The following is a 15852-nucleotide window of genomic DNA, read 5'->3' on the forward strand; positions in this document are numbered from 1 at the left end:
TCCCCATACCGCAATTAATTAACTAAGGGGCCGTGGGCAAGTCACTCATCCTTAGTTCCTTCCTAGATGAGCCAAGGGTGCTGGAGTAGTCCCAGCTTGCTGTCAACCATGAGTTCTGAAAAGCATCTGATAATGAAAGTTGGCTCGAATATCAAGTTGGAAGGTATCTTAAGAACGTTCCAGAATTTTTCTTAAAAAAAATTAAAAAGGCTCTCTTGGTAATCAAATCAATACTATGCGATTGAGTTGGGCTTCACTTTATGTACATTTTTGTCTTTAGGTCCAGTTTTAAAAAATAATTAAAATAGGCGACCTTAAGATTCTGCTAAGGACCATAGGGGTCTTGGAGCATGTATAGAGACGAAGAACGATCTCTGCAGTGAACTATTCAGGAGAACGACAGGACACGGTTGACATAACAGGGTTTCCAGGGAAGGAAGGGAAGGGAGGGATAACCCCGGCTTTTCTTCTCCCGCCCCTCCCTGGATGGGGAAACCTCCCCGCCACCTCCGCGGGACGATTTTGCTGGCTTACAGTGACCTCTGCAGACAGCGGGGAGTTGCACATCCAGCTCTGAGCCAAGGAGGTTCGGAGGCCCTTGACGCTCTCCCTGGGCTCCCGCAGTCCCCTCTCAGGAGGCAGGACCCCAGGAGGAGGACCAAAGCGCGAGGTGCGCTCGGTACTTCGTGTTGGATCGGCCCAGCAATGCTTGCGGGGCGCCTACCTGACTGTTCCCCGGAGCTGGAGCTGGGCGGGGTACAGTCCTGCGCCTCCCGGATGGCCCCCCTAGAAAAGTCGACTTGGAGACCTCCGGGCGGTTCCACCGCTGGGAAATCGGCCTTGCTGAGTCCCCACTTGGGCCCCTCCCAACTCAGGGGAGGTGACAGCATCCAACCCAGCGCCCCAGGTAAATTCCGGAGCTAGACGGACCTATACCACCTTCCTGGGCACGTGGCCTTGGGCAAAGTATTGAAACTTTCTGCGCTTAAACGTCCTTATCTTTAAAAAAGGGGGGGGGGTTAATAATCATCCCTACCTCAATAGATTGTTGACCAGATTAAAAGATAATGAACATTTTATTTACATAGAAATCAAGATATTTTATATGTTTATATGTACGTTATGTGTAAGCTTCACACCGTAACTGACGCATGGTGTTTACTGAAAATTATTTACTCTTCCTTGACTGCGGAAGTCAGAGGAAGAAGGATCACTTCCAAAAATTGAGGTACGCCCGTTCTTACTGTGCACAAACCAGAATGCGGAATGCGTCGCCGGCCGTCGTCCCCCGCAGGACCGCCCCCACCCCGTCCCGTCCCGCCCCGCGGGGATCCCCTAGCCCGATGCCACTCGGCCGCGCGCACCCCTCCTCCGGGGAGCCTGCCCCGCGCCGCCGCCCTGCGCCCGCGGCCGCGCCGTCCCCTGCGGGGCTCGGGGAGCCGGGTCCCAGCGCCCGGGATGCCCGGCGGCCGCGTCGCTCGCCCTCCCTGCCGTCCCAGGCGCTCCCACCCGCGGCCGTCCCCTCGAGGGCGCGCGGAGGGGCAAGGCTGTGCGGGGAGCCGAAGCCCGCGGGCCCCCTGGCCTCCCGGCAGCGGGTCCCCCTCCCCCGCGCGGAGGTGCGCGGTCGGGGGGAGCGGCCGTTCGGCACCGGAAGGAGGGGAGGAGGCCGGAGGTGCCTTCGCAGCGCGCGGCAGCCCTGACAGATCTGATAAAGAGGAAGGAAGCCCGCGACGCGGCCGCGCCGAGCTGTCTGCTCCCCAAACTGACGACGGTCTGCAGCTGTCGCGGCCGTTTGCCGCCGCGGGAGCCCCAGCAGGGCAGCCTGCGCCCCCTACTGGCCATTTTAGAACTGCACCCGACGGGCGAAAGGAAAGCCCGCAATGGCAAGGCTAATGCTTCCTGCAGCACTGAGGTGGTGAGCCTTCCTGGGGCAGGCAGGGCCTGTCCGGGCCTGGGCCCTCTTCCCTCCGCTCCTAGCCAGGGAGACCTGCCTCAGAGAGCAGACAAGAATAGATTTGCTCCCGGTGGAACTCTGCTGACCTGGCCACCCAATGACCTTGGCCGTCAGGGGTCAGGCCACCAAGTCCACCCTAGTAAAAGCAGAGACACTCGGGCAGATGGCAGAGGACAATCTGCGTATTGCTCCATGCCTTGGGCTCTAACTTTGGCTCTTTATCACTTAATAGCTGTGTGACCTTGAGCAACTTTCTTAACCTTCCTGTGCATCAATTTCTGCATCCATAAAATGGGAATCATAGTCTCCATCTCATAGGACTGTTAGGGAGACTAAGTGAGTTAATATACGGAAAGGCTTAGCATAGTTCCTGGCACATAATCAGCACATACGTTTAAAGGGTCTTAGTCTTATTTTGCACTTGCTGTATAATTGGTTCCTCATTCTGGAGATTCTCTTGCTATCTTTCAGTCTGTTTCTAATTTACTTCTACTGTGGTCCGAGAACATATTTTGTATTGTTTCATTTCTTTGAAATTTGTTGAGACTTGCTTTACGGGCCAGCATATAGTCTACTTTGCTACAAGTTCCATGCGTACTTGAAGAGAATGTGCATTCTGCAGCTGTTGCATTTAAGTGTTCCAGCGTCAATCAAGTCAAGTTGGTTAAGTGAGTTTTTCAAATTCCTTAGTGTGTGTTTGGGGGGGTGGGTGCTTTTTCTTTTTCTTTTCTGTTGCTCTGCCAGTTACTGAGAGAGCTCTGTTAAAAATCCCTAATGATGACGGTGTATCTATGTCTCCTTCTGGCTTAATTTTTGCTGTATGTACTCAAGACCATGTTATCAGATGCATATAAATTTCGGACTGTTGTATCTTCCTAGTGAGTAAACTTCATTACAAAAGGATGCTATAAATGTCCTATCTTATAAAATGTCCTTCTCTTCAGGTATAGTAATACTTCTTGCCTCAAAGCCTGATTTGTATGATAAATGGTTACATCTGCTTTTCTTTGATTTACTGTGTCAATAGATTGACTGTTCCATCCTTTAATTTCAGCCTTTCTGTGTCCTTATAGTTGGTTTCTTGTGCATGTCATATATACTGGGGTTTGATTTTTTTTTTTAATCGTTCAACACTTTGACTTTTCATCAGATTGTTTAGTCCCCTTATATTTAATAGAAGTACTAATGGTGTACAGTTTATAGCTAACATTTTGCTTTTTTTTTTTTAATTTGTCCTAGCTTTTTTTCCTTTAGTCCTCTTGTTCTTTCTTTGGGGTTCATTGGATTCTTTTTTAAACTCCTTCCCCTCGAATCTTGGATTTTTATTTGTTCTTGTAATTATCTTAATAGATACCCTAGATATTATAATATTTATTATAATTTTCTTAAATCAGTACTTTTACCACTTGCCAAGTAGTGTAAAGATCCTACAAGTACTTAACTCCACTCAACTTTCCTCCTACACTTCCACCAATGTTCTGTATTTATAATACATAACCACTGTTATATATTCCACATTATATACTTTCCTCCATTATATTTTACTTCTATAAGCCAGTTATATGTTCCACAAAATGTACTTCCACAGAACGCAAGTATGTAAATGTTTACTTCCACAGAAATGAAATATACAACAGTACATGTCTTCAAGACATTACTGTTGCTGTTTAAATAATCAATATGCTATTACATTTGCCTACAGGTTTCACCTTTGCCATTGCTTTTTATTCTCCCTTCTGGTTCTGTACCTCAATCTAGGGCTCATTTTCCTTTGAGCTGAAGTACTTCCTTCAGTATCTTTCGTAGCACTAGTTTGCTAGTGCCGAGTTCTCTCTGCTTTTGTCTGTCCAAAAATGCCCTTTTTGGCTTAGCTTATGAGAATATTTTCAGTAAGTATGGAATTCTCCGTTGGTGGGGTTTTTCCCTTTTCTTTTTAGCAGTTTAAAGATTCCCGTCTTCTGGCTTCCAACCTCTCTGCTGAAAAGTTAACCGTTAGTTTTATTGTTACTCCTTCAAAGGTTATGGGTCATTCTTCTCTGGCTGTCTTTAGGATTTGCTCTTTGGTTTTCTGTGCTTTGACTAGGACGTTCTTAGGTGTGGTCTCTTTGTTTTTATTCCATATGGAGTTTCCTGAGGCTTATGAATCTGTGGTTTGATGTCAACAGTTTTAGAAAATTCTTACCCATTATTTCACCAAATACTGCTGCTGCCCCATTATGTTTCTGTCTGAGACTTTAGTTACACATATCTTTGGATTATGTTCCTTGTCCCCTATGCTCTTTTCTTGTAGATTTGTTTTGTTTTTGCATTCTTTTTACTGTCTTTGCTTCAGTTTGGACTTTTTCTGTTGACCTACCTTCAAGCACTAATCCTGTCTTCTGCTGTGTCCATCTTGCTGTTAAACCATAAAATGAATTAATTTCAGATTTGTCCTTTCAGCTTTTTTTTTAAGCTTTATTGAGGCATAATTTACAAACTATAGAATTCACCCATTTTTGGTGAACACAATTAAATGGCTTATTTTAAAAATTCTTTTTTTCTTTTTCCTTTTAAGAATTTATTTTGGAAAGTGGTGCCTGAGTGGCTCATATATCTGATTTTGGCTCAGGTCATGATCTCAGGGTCCTAAGATCAAGCCCCACATGGGGGGGGGGGGGTCCATGCTCAGTGGGGAGTCTGCTTCTCCATCTCTCTCCCTCCCCACCCATGCTCTCTCTCTCAAATAAAATCTTTTTTTTTTCCTAAATAAAATATTTTGGATGCTGTTTAAATTGAGCTTTAATTCAAACACAAAGGAAATCCACATCACTAACTTTGCCAATTAACCTGACAATAGACTGATTATCCAAAACTTTAGCATGGTAGAGCTGCCTCCATGCAATTTTTTAAAATTGAGATATAACTTATATACCATAAAATTCACCATTTTAAAGTACACAATTCAGTGCCTTTTTGTATTTTAGTATTCACAAAGTTGAATAACCATCCCTGTTACTTTGTTCTGGCACATTTTCATCACCCCAAGAAGGAACCCCATACTCACCAGCAGTCACTCCCCATTCTTTCCTCCCCCAACTCCTGGCAACCCACTAATTTGTCAGTCTCTGTAAGATTTCCCTATTCTGGACATTTCACATAAATGGAATCTTATGTGGTCTTTTTTGATTGGCTTCTTTCACTGAGCAGGTTTGCAAGGTTCACTTGTATTTTGCCTTGTGTCTGTACTTTTTAATGGCTGAATAGTATCCCATTAATGAATATAATGAAAAAAATTACATGTAGAACATATAAATATAAATGTATGTATATATATGTGTGTGGGGGTGTGTATATATATATATGTATATATATATAAATTTTTTAACCCATTCATCTGTTGACATCTGGGTTATTTCTGTTTTTTGGCTACTAAAAAGTGAAATAAGCATCCACATACAAGACATATGTGAACAAAGTTTTATTTCTCCTGGTTATAAACTAAGAGTCGAATTGCTGGGCCGTGTGGCTGCTCTGTGCTTAACCATTTGAAGAACTGACAAACTGTTTTCCAAAGTGGCTGCACCATTTTACATTCCCACCAGCAGTGTATGAGAGTCTTGATTTCCCCACATCATTGCCCACATTTAATAATGTCTTCTTGATTATAGCCATACTGGAGGGGGGTTTTTTTGTGTGGTTTTAACTTACATTTCCCTAATGACTAATGTTAAGCTTCTTTTATGTGTCTATTGGCCATCTGTGTATATTCTTTGAAGAGCTATCTATTCAAATCCTTGCTCACTTATTATTCAGTTATAAGAATTCTTTATATATTCTGGACACCAGACCCTTACCTATAATCCATATTTAGAACTGATCCATCATCCCAAAATGATTCCTTATGCTTGTTGGCAATTCCTACTCCTGCCCACAGCACCAGGCAACCATTATGCTGCTTTCTGTGTGTTTTGGGTAAGTCCCTCCTGCTAATGAAATCTTGTCTCCTAAATATGGTGAGATTATGGGAGATTTCATTCTGCCTTTTGGTAACCCTGGACTTAGCTTCTAGCATGCCACATACAGTTCTGGAATTCAACAAATGATCTGTGAAAAAAACAATCATGTATTTGGGGTTCCTGGGTTTCCAGTGTGCCCTATAACCAAGAGCCTTGTGATTTTCTTTTCCCCAGCAGAGGCCCTCTGCATGGGCCAAACCCAATCCTCAGTTTGAGGCCAGAATCAGTAAATGCCCCCCAGGGAAGAAAATGGCCAACCCATCAAAGGCTTCCTTCTCTGAAATTCCAATTTATTTAGTCCTTATTGCTTCCAATTTTCTGATGTTCAAAAATATTTTGGTGTTTTTGTTAGCTGCAGCCTGAATGTTGTGTTGCTGTGACCCACTATATCCTACCCATCAATTACTGTAAACTTTTAAGTCTTTATATCTCGTCAGGCGAGCTTCCTAGGTTTTCCTCCCTTCTCCAAATATATATATGGGTTATAGAGGGAAATAATTCTTCCATATGAATTTTTTAAACTCATTTGTCTTATTCTCACACACACACACACACACACACATACACACACCACACACACGCACACGTGCACACTTGGGATTTTGTTGGAAAACCTACTGAATTTATAAATTACTTGAGACAGAATTAAAACTCTTCTTAAGCTCCCTATCCATGAACATGATATACCTATCCATGGAGCAAATTTCTATTAGGTCCTTTGATAATAGTTTGCACTTTTCTTCATAAAGGAATTGCATGGTTTATTAGATTTGATCTAAGATTAATAGATTAATTAGAAGGTTAGCTTCTTTTAAAGCATTTTATTTTTTAGAATAGGTAACATATGTTACAAATTTCTCAAATCTCAAAAAAGTATACATTGACAATTTCCCATTTTCCTCAGTCACCCAGGTTTTGTCCAGAAAAAAATGTCAACCAATGTTACTAGTTTATTAATTTTAATATAGTTAGTATGTAGTAATTATATTTTTTCAATATTTTATCTAGTAATCTGGCTAAATTTCCTTATTATTTCTGATAGGTTATTTTGGATTTTTTTATGTATATGCATCATCTGCAAAAAGCATCCATTTGGTCATTTCTTTTCCATTCCCTATTCTTTCTACAGATTTTACTGCATTGACTAGCACACTTCTAATAAAGTAGCTGTAAAAAGTAGCCAAATAATAGCTGTGATAGAAGGCAATCCTGTCTTATTCCTGGCTTTAATGGGAGGGCTTTATTTCATATTTACATATGAAATTAACTGTAGGTTCTTGGCAGATGGCTTTTCAGGTTAAAAATTTTTTAATCTCTGGCCCTACTTTGCTAAGAATGAGAATCACAAAAGTTTTTATCAAATTATTTTATGCACCTACTGAGATGACCATGATTTTTTTCCCCTTTAATCTATTAAATGTGTTGAGTCACCCCTCATGGAAAAAAGCAGTCTCAAGTAAAACACTTTTACCCCAGGTTGTTATTTATTTTCATGAGGTGGGGGAAAAAAGAACATTTTATGATAGTGAAAATATACTTTATTTTTTTAATACAATAGCTGCCAGCAATATACTGGTTCTAGAGAGAGAAAAGAAAATACAAGCATTCTATAATAAGCTTTCATTTGCCTTTTCAAGTAATTCTAAAGAAAATACTCTAATTCTGTTCAACATTAGGAATGAGGGAATTGAAATTTTTTCCATGATAAAAATATAATTTTGACAGCCCCAATCTTGATCATTTGTAAAGAATGGAATTTTTTTTAAAAAGCCTATATAGTATATCAATGATGAATGCTTCCCTCTCTGAATCAAATACTGATTATAACCAGTGTAAGAAAATGGTTAATCAATAAATGATGAAATGTTTATCAAAATGTTCATGAAAAAATACATTGCTATTTCTTCTCATTTTTTACCTTGTAGATATTTCCTAAGTGGATATTTTAAATGTACAGAAACAAAAGCTAGCTACGTAACTCTGGAGAGATTCAAAACTCAACAGACGTTAAAATGCCTAAATTCTAGAGTTGATCAACTTAGTGTAAGAATAAATGTCAGAAATCTCTTCATTGTATACAGATTGCTCAAGAGTTTAAAAATAAATTGTGTAAGCTGAGTTATCAAGAAATCGAATCTTATATATATGATTTTCATCACGAAAGTCAATGATCCTAATAAAAGATATTAGAGGGATATAGAAAATCTGCATCTACATTTTTTTTAAAAAGGAAGTTATATCAACTGAAATAGTAAAGAGCTTTCCAACTGTTCAACAGAAAAACTTCTCAGAATTCCTTGGAAAATAAGTGAGAGTTTCCATTCAGACTCTAATCTTGCTGAAGTAGTACAGAAGGGGCTTAAATGAGGAAATAAATGATATAGTAGTTGTAAAAACAGCATCAGATGGTCTGCATTATATCAATTCATACATACTACATGAACTGCCACGAAAACTTTTATGCCCTAAAATCTCCCAAGATTTTAAGCTATGATCTTTCCACAAGTATAAAATGAGGGAAAAAATCATGTTCTGGGTCATCCTTTTTCCTAGCTTTTGTCCATATGCCAATCTCAATTTTATCTAACTATCTTCCCTGATAACGTAATAATAAAATTTGTCTTTCTACATCAAAATCGTAACAGACCGGCCTTTCTTGGACATCTAGAGAGATAGCCAAATACAATCATGGGATAAGTTTTAAAAAGACAATGAAGTGAAAATAGTTCATGACTGAATTTCAGAATGTGGTGTTCATCCCTCTATTTTGAGAAATGTACCTCCGTCCTCATTAGCCCCTCTATTCTGCACCACTCAGTCCCCTGCTCACTGGAAAGAACAGACCCTTCTCCTGAATCTTTTTCATACTTTGAGAGCCATAAGGAGAGGTTCAGTATCACCTGAATGCCGAGTCACTACCAGTTTAAACTACCAGTTTAAAAGCAGGTGGGAAGTGGTGATGGCTGCCTGTGTCCTGGTACACATGGGACATTTTCACCCACTGAAACTACTGCTCTAGAACTTCTCAGTGAAAACCTGAGTGCTTTTCTTGCAACCAGATAAGTTGTTATCCAGGATTTAATTACAAAAAGGTGGGTGCCCAGACTTTTGATCAGCAGTAAGGGGTTGTAAGAAGGCAAGGCAAAGAAACCTCCCTGAGCCAAATGGATACAATCTGGAGTTTATCTTTCTATACCAAGCTAATTACTGATAGGTTAAAAAATGCAGTGTATGCTTATAAAAATCAGGCTGCTTCCATAATGCCAGTGATTACTAAATGTTAACACACCAAAGGGGGGGGGAACATTGCCATTTTAAAGCAATAATATAAATTTCCAAAAACAGCCTATGAGAAATAGCACGTCTTCAACAAGTTACATATAAAAAAATTACCAAAAATGTATTTTAGTTACAACCATGGTCTTTGGAGCAGTAGTACTTAGAAAGTCCATTTTTTAAAAATGAATAAATACGTAGCAAACTTTTGTTTTATTTTTACCAAGTTCATCTTCCCTTGTTAGAGAACCAATCATTCCTGGTTTAGGACTTCAATTTAAAAAAAAAAAAAAAAAAAAAAAAAAAAAAAAAACAAAAAAACATGCAGAGTGCTATTCCTCAATGTAGCTTTAGAAAAATTTAATCAAAGGAAGTTCAATGATTGAGATTAGGCAAAACTGCAGTAAATACGTACTCACCATTACAACTATAATATAGTTCAAAAGGAGTGAACCACCCTCTACCCAAAGTTTAACAGTCAATGGTGGGGGGTGGAATGGGAAAGCTGGTAATGTGTGTTTTACCTTGTTCTTGATATATGATGGATAATGCATCCTTTAGATTACCCATATTAATTAAATATGCTTCAGAAACAAAATTCTGCCTAGTATTTTGACAGACCCACGCTACATTCCTTAGGTTATACCTGTGTTAATTTTGACATTACAAGTTGTTGTACTGCTGTAGCTAAATCAACTAAGTATCAGTTTATGTAGTGTTACTCAACAGATCTCTGCACAGCAAGGTCTATGCTTACCTAAAAAGGTATTTTTAAAATAAAGGAGGAAAGCAATAAAGTTCCAAACGAATGGCACTGGGCAGAATACACACAAAAAACAACACATGCGGACAGAGTAGCAGAGGCCCACTGGTTTTTCTCATTTGGATAAAATGCTTGAGGAAGATCTTGAGGACATCACCCCTCTCTCTGAACTTTTAGCTTCTACAGAGCCTCAGAGGTTATAACTGGCATGAAGGATAAATGCTTTTGCGCAAAAGTAAAAATCCATGTACAAAGTAAAAACAGCAAACTCTGTAGTGACTTTCTGTGGAAGGCTCTCTTCACCGGTGGTGACAGACCCAGGACAGACTGAACTGAAACAGAGTATTCTGATACAGTAGCGATCCTTTCATATACTCTTACTACATATTATACAATTCCCAGAATACATAAATATTCCTTGTACCATGCACTGTGCACCAGTTTGGGGCTGACTGAGGAGGTCGTGGGTACTATTTTAACAGTTAAACACTGCACGTCCGAAGTTCTGCCCTCTGTCCACCGCGGACAGACGAAACGGTCAGGGCTCCGGACGGAAGGCGATCTACCACTAAAGTGGGGAGTGTGGCGGCGTGTCTCTGAATTAGAGGAGAGGAGGGTATGGGGCAGGGGAGGGACACAGGATACAGAGTTTTAACATAATACTGCTTAGGAGTGTATATTTAAAGATAGCTACTATACCTTGTCTATCCTTTATCTTTATCTTGAATAACTGCATGTTCATGCAAAATAAAATTTCTACCTTATAGGAACAGGAGCAGTCTGTTAGGAAAAGCATATTCTTAGGGGAAGATGCGAAGACATCTCTCTCATCAGTGACATTTACTTGGTAAGTCTTTTGGCTACATCACTATAGGCTATTTCAACCTCCTTATCACTGGGACAGGTGTTGGTGAACTCGTCCCTACTGTATGCATTAGTTAAGTATCTCCAGATGCCGGTCATCCCTTTCGGAATATCAAAGTTGCGGTATTTTTTGGCCACCACCTGAAATACAAAGACATCAAAAGTTAACATTTATTTTCCATGACTGTAAACCAGACTTAGCTCTGATTTTAGGGCAAACGAATTCTGTGAATCTCTGAGAACTGCTTCTATTTGGGAAGAAGTCCCCTTCATTCTAACCAGAGTTTTAAACAATGACAAGGACCACGGGGCACATCAGAACTTCAGTAATGTGACAAGGATTGCAAACGCCTGCCCTGGTGACCCAGAGGGACAGCCGGGGGGAATCCCCAGGTAAATACTTGAAGGCGCACATACGATTCTGTTTTCCTTGGTCTTGATCTTTGTCACACAACTAGTGTTAACTACTATTCTATTTAGCACAGTGTCTTACGCAATAAATGTTGAGTAAATATTTCTTTGCCTTGTATGGATATAACCAGGTGATCAAAGAACAGAATTTGACAACATAAGTCAATGTAGCAAACTCCAATTCAAACTTACCTGCTACATTTTTGCATTTTTAAACAGTCACACACACACACAAATTCTTCATATGCCTCGATTTTAAGACATAATTTTCCATTCTACTAACCCTAGGGTATTCCAACTGTTGCCTAAATAGCATTAAGTTATATTGTTTGGGGTTCCTAGTCATATACCAGATCAAAAAAAAAAAGTATGTCACAGACAAAGAAAGTGCTATCTTAGTATACAGAGAATATGTGGCCTAATGGCAACGTGACACCACATCCAACAAGCCTACCTTGACAATGTGCAGTTTGGGAAGCAGGTTGCAATCAGCTAATGTCATTTCATTGCCATCCAGAAATTTACGCGTAGAAAACTTAATGTCTTCCATACTATTCTCATCAATTTCATCAGGGAGGGGAGAATTCAGATATTCATCCAGTTTCTGCAGGGTTTTCAAGAGCCCCCTCTCCAATGCTGAAAGAAAGATGGGGGATACTATAAGACAGAAAACCACCCAAGCCCCAAAGCAGCAGCAATACTCTTCGGGTCAGTAACTATTTTATCAAATGTTTACGCTGACATGAAGCGCCGCAGAACAGGACAGGCAAGGTTCCTGCTCTCCTGGAGCTTATTTACGAGGGACAAGGGATGAGACAAGCAAGTACATTTGTTCAGGTAAATACAGAAAAGAGCATGACAGTTTCAAAAACTGGAATCTATAACAACTCAGCAACTAAATGCCCCACTTACAAACACACTATGACCTGACACACTTGCTGTTTAAACTAGAAAAATGAGTGAGGAAAGGCAAAGCTATTAATTCAAGTCTAGGGAAGAAAATTTTGCCAAGACAGAGATTCTTGCCCCGAATCTGAATGCCTATTTCCCCAGGAATGTTTGGATTTGTAACCAAGAAACATGCTAAGATCCAATACAGACCATCCAAGCAGAAAGCCTGAAGTTTTTGCACTGTCTTGTAATATACAAAAAGCCAAGAACAGCACTATTTTATAATAACACGCAGGCATCAGAGTAAGAGTTCAATTTACAATAGTGAATCAGGGGGCTCTTCAACCAAATAGATTAAGAAGCTATGATTGTTATAATTCAGAGACGAGTGGGACAGAGCCACCCCAGTATACCTGGAAAGTCAAGGGTAGTGACCTTTAGCGGAGGGGGTGGGGATGTCCTTAGAGAGGAATAGGGAATAACAACAGACAAGTCTTCTATTATCGCTTCTTATCCTTTACCTTCCCAGGCCCCCTTCACCCCCCACTTCCAGATGCCAAGCTCACACTGCTGACCGCAGTGCTCGGCCACAGAAGAAAGCTAAATGTCATGAGGTGACAACCAATACAGTTTTAAGTCGAATAAATTTAGTTTCATTAGAGAAAAAGACAAAGGTTTTCTATGCTGCATATGAGAGGTTTCACCAGCAGTGTAAGTGTGTCCTAACCCAAAACTTCTTCTTCCAAATTGCTCCCACCCACTCGCGCCTTGGCCCCCTCCTAGCAGCGCAGACATCAGACGGCAGTCTGAGCCAGATAAGGGGCTGTAGGCGTGCAGAGGAGTGAGTTGATTTTAGACGTACTTAGGAGACAAAAACCAACAGAGCTTAGAAACAAAACTGAGTATGGAAAAAGGATAGATGTTTTTAACAAAATAGAGACGTGAGGGGCGCCTGGCTGGCTCAATGGGTTAAGCCTCTGCCTTCGGTTCAGGTCATGATCTCGGGGTCCTGGGATGGAGCCCCGCATCAGACTCTCTGCTCAGCGGAGAGCCTGCTTCCTCCTCTCTCTCTCTGCCTGCCTCTCTGCCTACTTGTGATCTCTGTCAAATAAATAAATAAAATCTTTTTTAAAAAATCTGACATTCTGATGGCGTAAACATTTTTGCAGGTTTTCTATGGTTTGTTGCTAGCATGCAAAAATACAACTGATTCTTATAATGGCCTCATATTCAGTAACCTTGCTTATTCATTTTTTTAATTCCTACAGTTTATCTGTAGATTCCTTTGGATTTTCCACATACACAATTATATTGCTTAAGAATAATGACAAATTTGTTCCTTCCTTTACAATGCTCTTACCTTTTATTTCTTTCTCTCGCCTGTCGTACTGGCCAAGACCTCCACTACAGTGCTGAACAGAAGTGGGGACTGTGAGCACCACTTCCTAGTTCCCAGTCTCAAAGGAAACCTTTTACTAGTTCCCCATTACGTATGATATTTGCTGAAGTTTTTGTAGATTCTCTCTGCCAATAAGGCAGTTCCCTGCTATATCTAGTTCGTTAAGGAAAAAAAAATCATTGTACCCTAAGTATCAGATTTTATCAAGTACTTTTTCTGCTTCTATTGAAATGATCATATTTTTCTCCTTTATTCTATGAATTTATAGAGATATTTTCATGTTTAAACAATCTTCTGTTCCTCAGTTAAACCCCACCTGGTTGTGTGTATTATCTTTTCTCATATTGCTGGATTAGGTATGTTTTATTTTAGACTAAAGCATCTATGTTTGGGAGAGACTAGCCTGAAATCATCTTTCTTTTGATGTTCTTGTGTGGTCTGAGTGTCAAGGTTGCCCTCAAAAAGCAAGCTGGGAAGTATCTTCCTCTCTCCTGTTCCCTGTAAGACTGTGCAACGCCAATGTTACGTCTTCCCCAAATCCTTAGAAGAAGTGCATCGGTGAAACTATCCGGGTCTGGAATTTTTTTAAGAAATGGTTTTAAATTATAGCTATAAGACTATTCACATTTTACGCCCTCCTATAGTAATTCTGTTACACTATACTTTCTGTAAATTTAACCGATAGTGTTTTCAAATTTATAAGCATAAAAATTTTCACAATATCCTCTAAAAATCACTTCAATGTAAATCCTGTAGCAATCCCCTTTTATTCCTAATATTGGTTACCGCTGCCTTTCTCATTTTTCTGGATTTTTCTTGTCAAGATTTATCAATTTGACAAACTGATCTATCAATTTATCAATTTATTGACTTTTCAAAGAACTTTTAGCCCTGCTGACCCCTCTGTCATATTTGTTTACTATTTCAAGGAAATCTGCTCATTAGTATTTCCTTTCTTCTACCTTCTTGGGTTTAACTAGCTGATCTTTTCCTACCTAAACCCTCGAGGTGGAGACAGTCAGATTTCCAATCTTTTTTTCTAATATAAGCACTTACAGTTATAAGTTTCCCTTTAAGCACAATGTTAGCCATATCACATAAATTGACATCTGTTGTCTTTCATAATTTTATTTTTCTTCAGCCCATGGGTTACCAGAAACACACTGCTAAGTTTTCAAAGACGTAGAAATTTTCTAGCTGTGATTTTTGTCACAGATCTCTAGCTTCTTTTCTTTGTGGTCAGAAAAAAATATATTCTGTATGATTTCAATTTCCATTTTTTGGAAAAATTTTCGGATTTGCTTTACGGCCCAGCTTTACAGTCAATGTTGATGAAGTGTTCTACGAGCATTTGAAAACCAGATGTATAATTCTGCAGTCACTGGGGATGGTGTTCTACGTACATATCAGCAAGAATACACGTGTTCGTTGCACTGTTCAGTCCTGCTAGACCCTCTGATGGCTCGTTTTTGGGTGATTCTAACAGTTACTAAGGGAGTGAATTAAAATCTCCCACCAAGACTGTGGATTAGATTATTTCTCTTTTAGTTCTATGAATTTGGCTTATATATTTTCAGGCTAGGTATTTAGTCATACAGATTCAGGATCATTCTTTCAGGTAGATTCCCCCTTTAAATTAGTTTGAAACATGCTTCATTATGTCTAGTTGGTACTTCTTAACGTCTCCTTGTCTGGTATCGGTGCAGCTTTGCCCACTTCTTTTGGTTGGTATTCACACTACTTTCTTCACCTTTCCTGAATACATGTGTGTGTTTCACATGTATGTGTGTATTTGTTCTTGCACGTAAGCAACATTTTTTTTAAAAGATTTATTTGTCAGAGAGAGAGAGAGCACAAGTAGGGGGAGCGGCAGGCAGAGCAGGCAGAGGGAGAAGCACGCTCCCCGCCAAGCAAGAAGCCTGATGCAGAACTTGATCCCAGGACCCTGGGATCGTGACCTGAGCCAAAGGCAATTACTTAACCAACTGAGCCCCCCCAGACATCCCAGCAACATATTTTGGAGCCAGCTGCGAAGTGACATCTTCAATTTGGAGTATTTAAGTCATCTACATTGAATGTAATTACTATAAACTTTGGTTTAAATCTGTCATCATACATTTTGATTTCTACTTGCTCTATGTTCTCTTGCTTCTTTTGGATTAAGTTTTTAAAATTTATTATTCATTTCTCCATTAGTGCGTTGCACACTCTTGTACTAGTCTTTGTTCCTCTGACTTAAAGTTCACTTATAACTTTCAGCACTTCCAGGATAAGGAAAGGGCCTCTGAACCCTCTGCTG

At 40.0% G+C, this 15852-nt stretch overlaps 1 protein-coding gene across 1 annotated transcript in view; it reads right to left on the reverse strand.

The window, feature by feature from the left end:
* Window positions 1–9562: 9562 nt before the first annotated feature.
* The window catches only part of CLIC4 (chloride intracellular channel 4), a 68153-nt gene continuing 61863 nt past the window's right edge, over window positions 9563–15852 (reverse strand). The window contains exons 5-6 of the mRNA XM_080802345.1: window positions 11718–11899; window positions 9563–10993 (exon numbers count right to left, since the gene is read on the reverse strand). Coding sequence (XP_080658471.1) covers window positions 10829–10993; window positions 11718–11899 — 347 coding nt within the window. The 3' untranslated portion in view covers window positions 9563–10828. The remainder of the gene's footprint in view (window positions 10994–11717; window positions 11900–15852) is intronic.

This window comes from Martes martes (assembly GCF_963455335.1).
Source record: "Martes martes genome assembly, chromosome: 4".
In the NCBI taxonomy this organism is placed as follows: Eukaryota; Metazoa; Chordata; class Mammalia; order Carnivora; family Mustelidae; genus Martes; species Martes martes.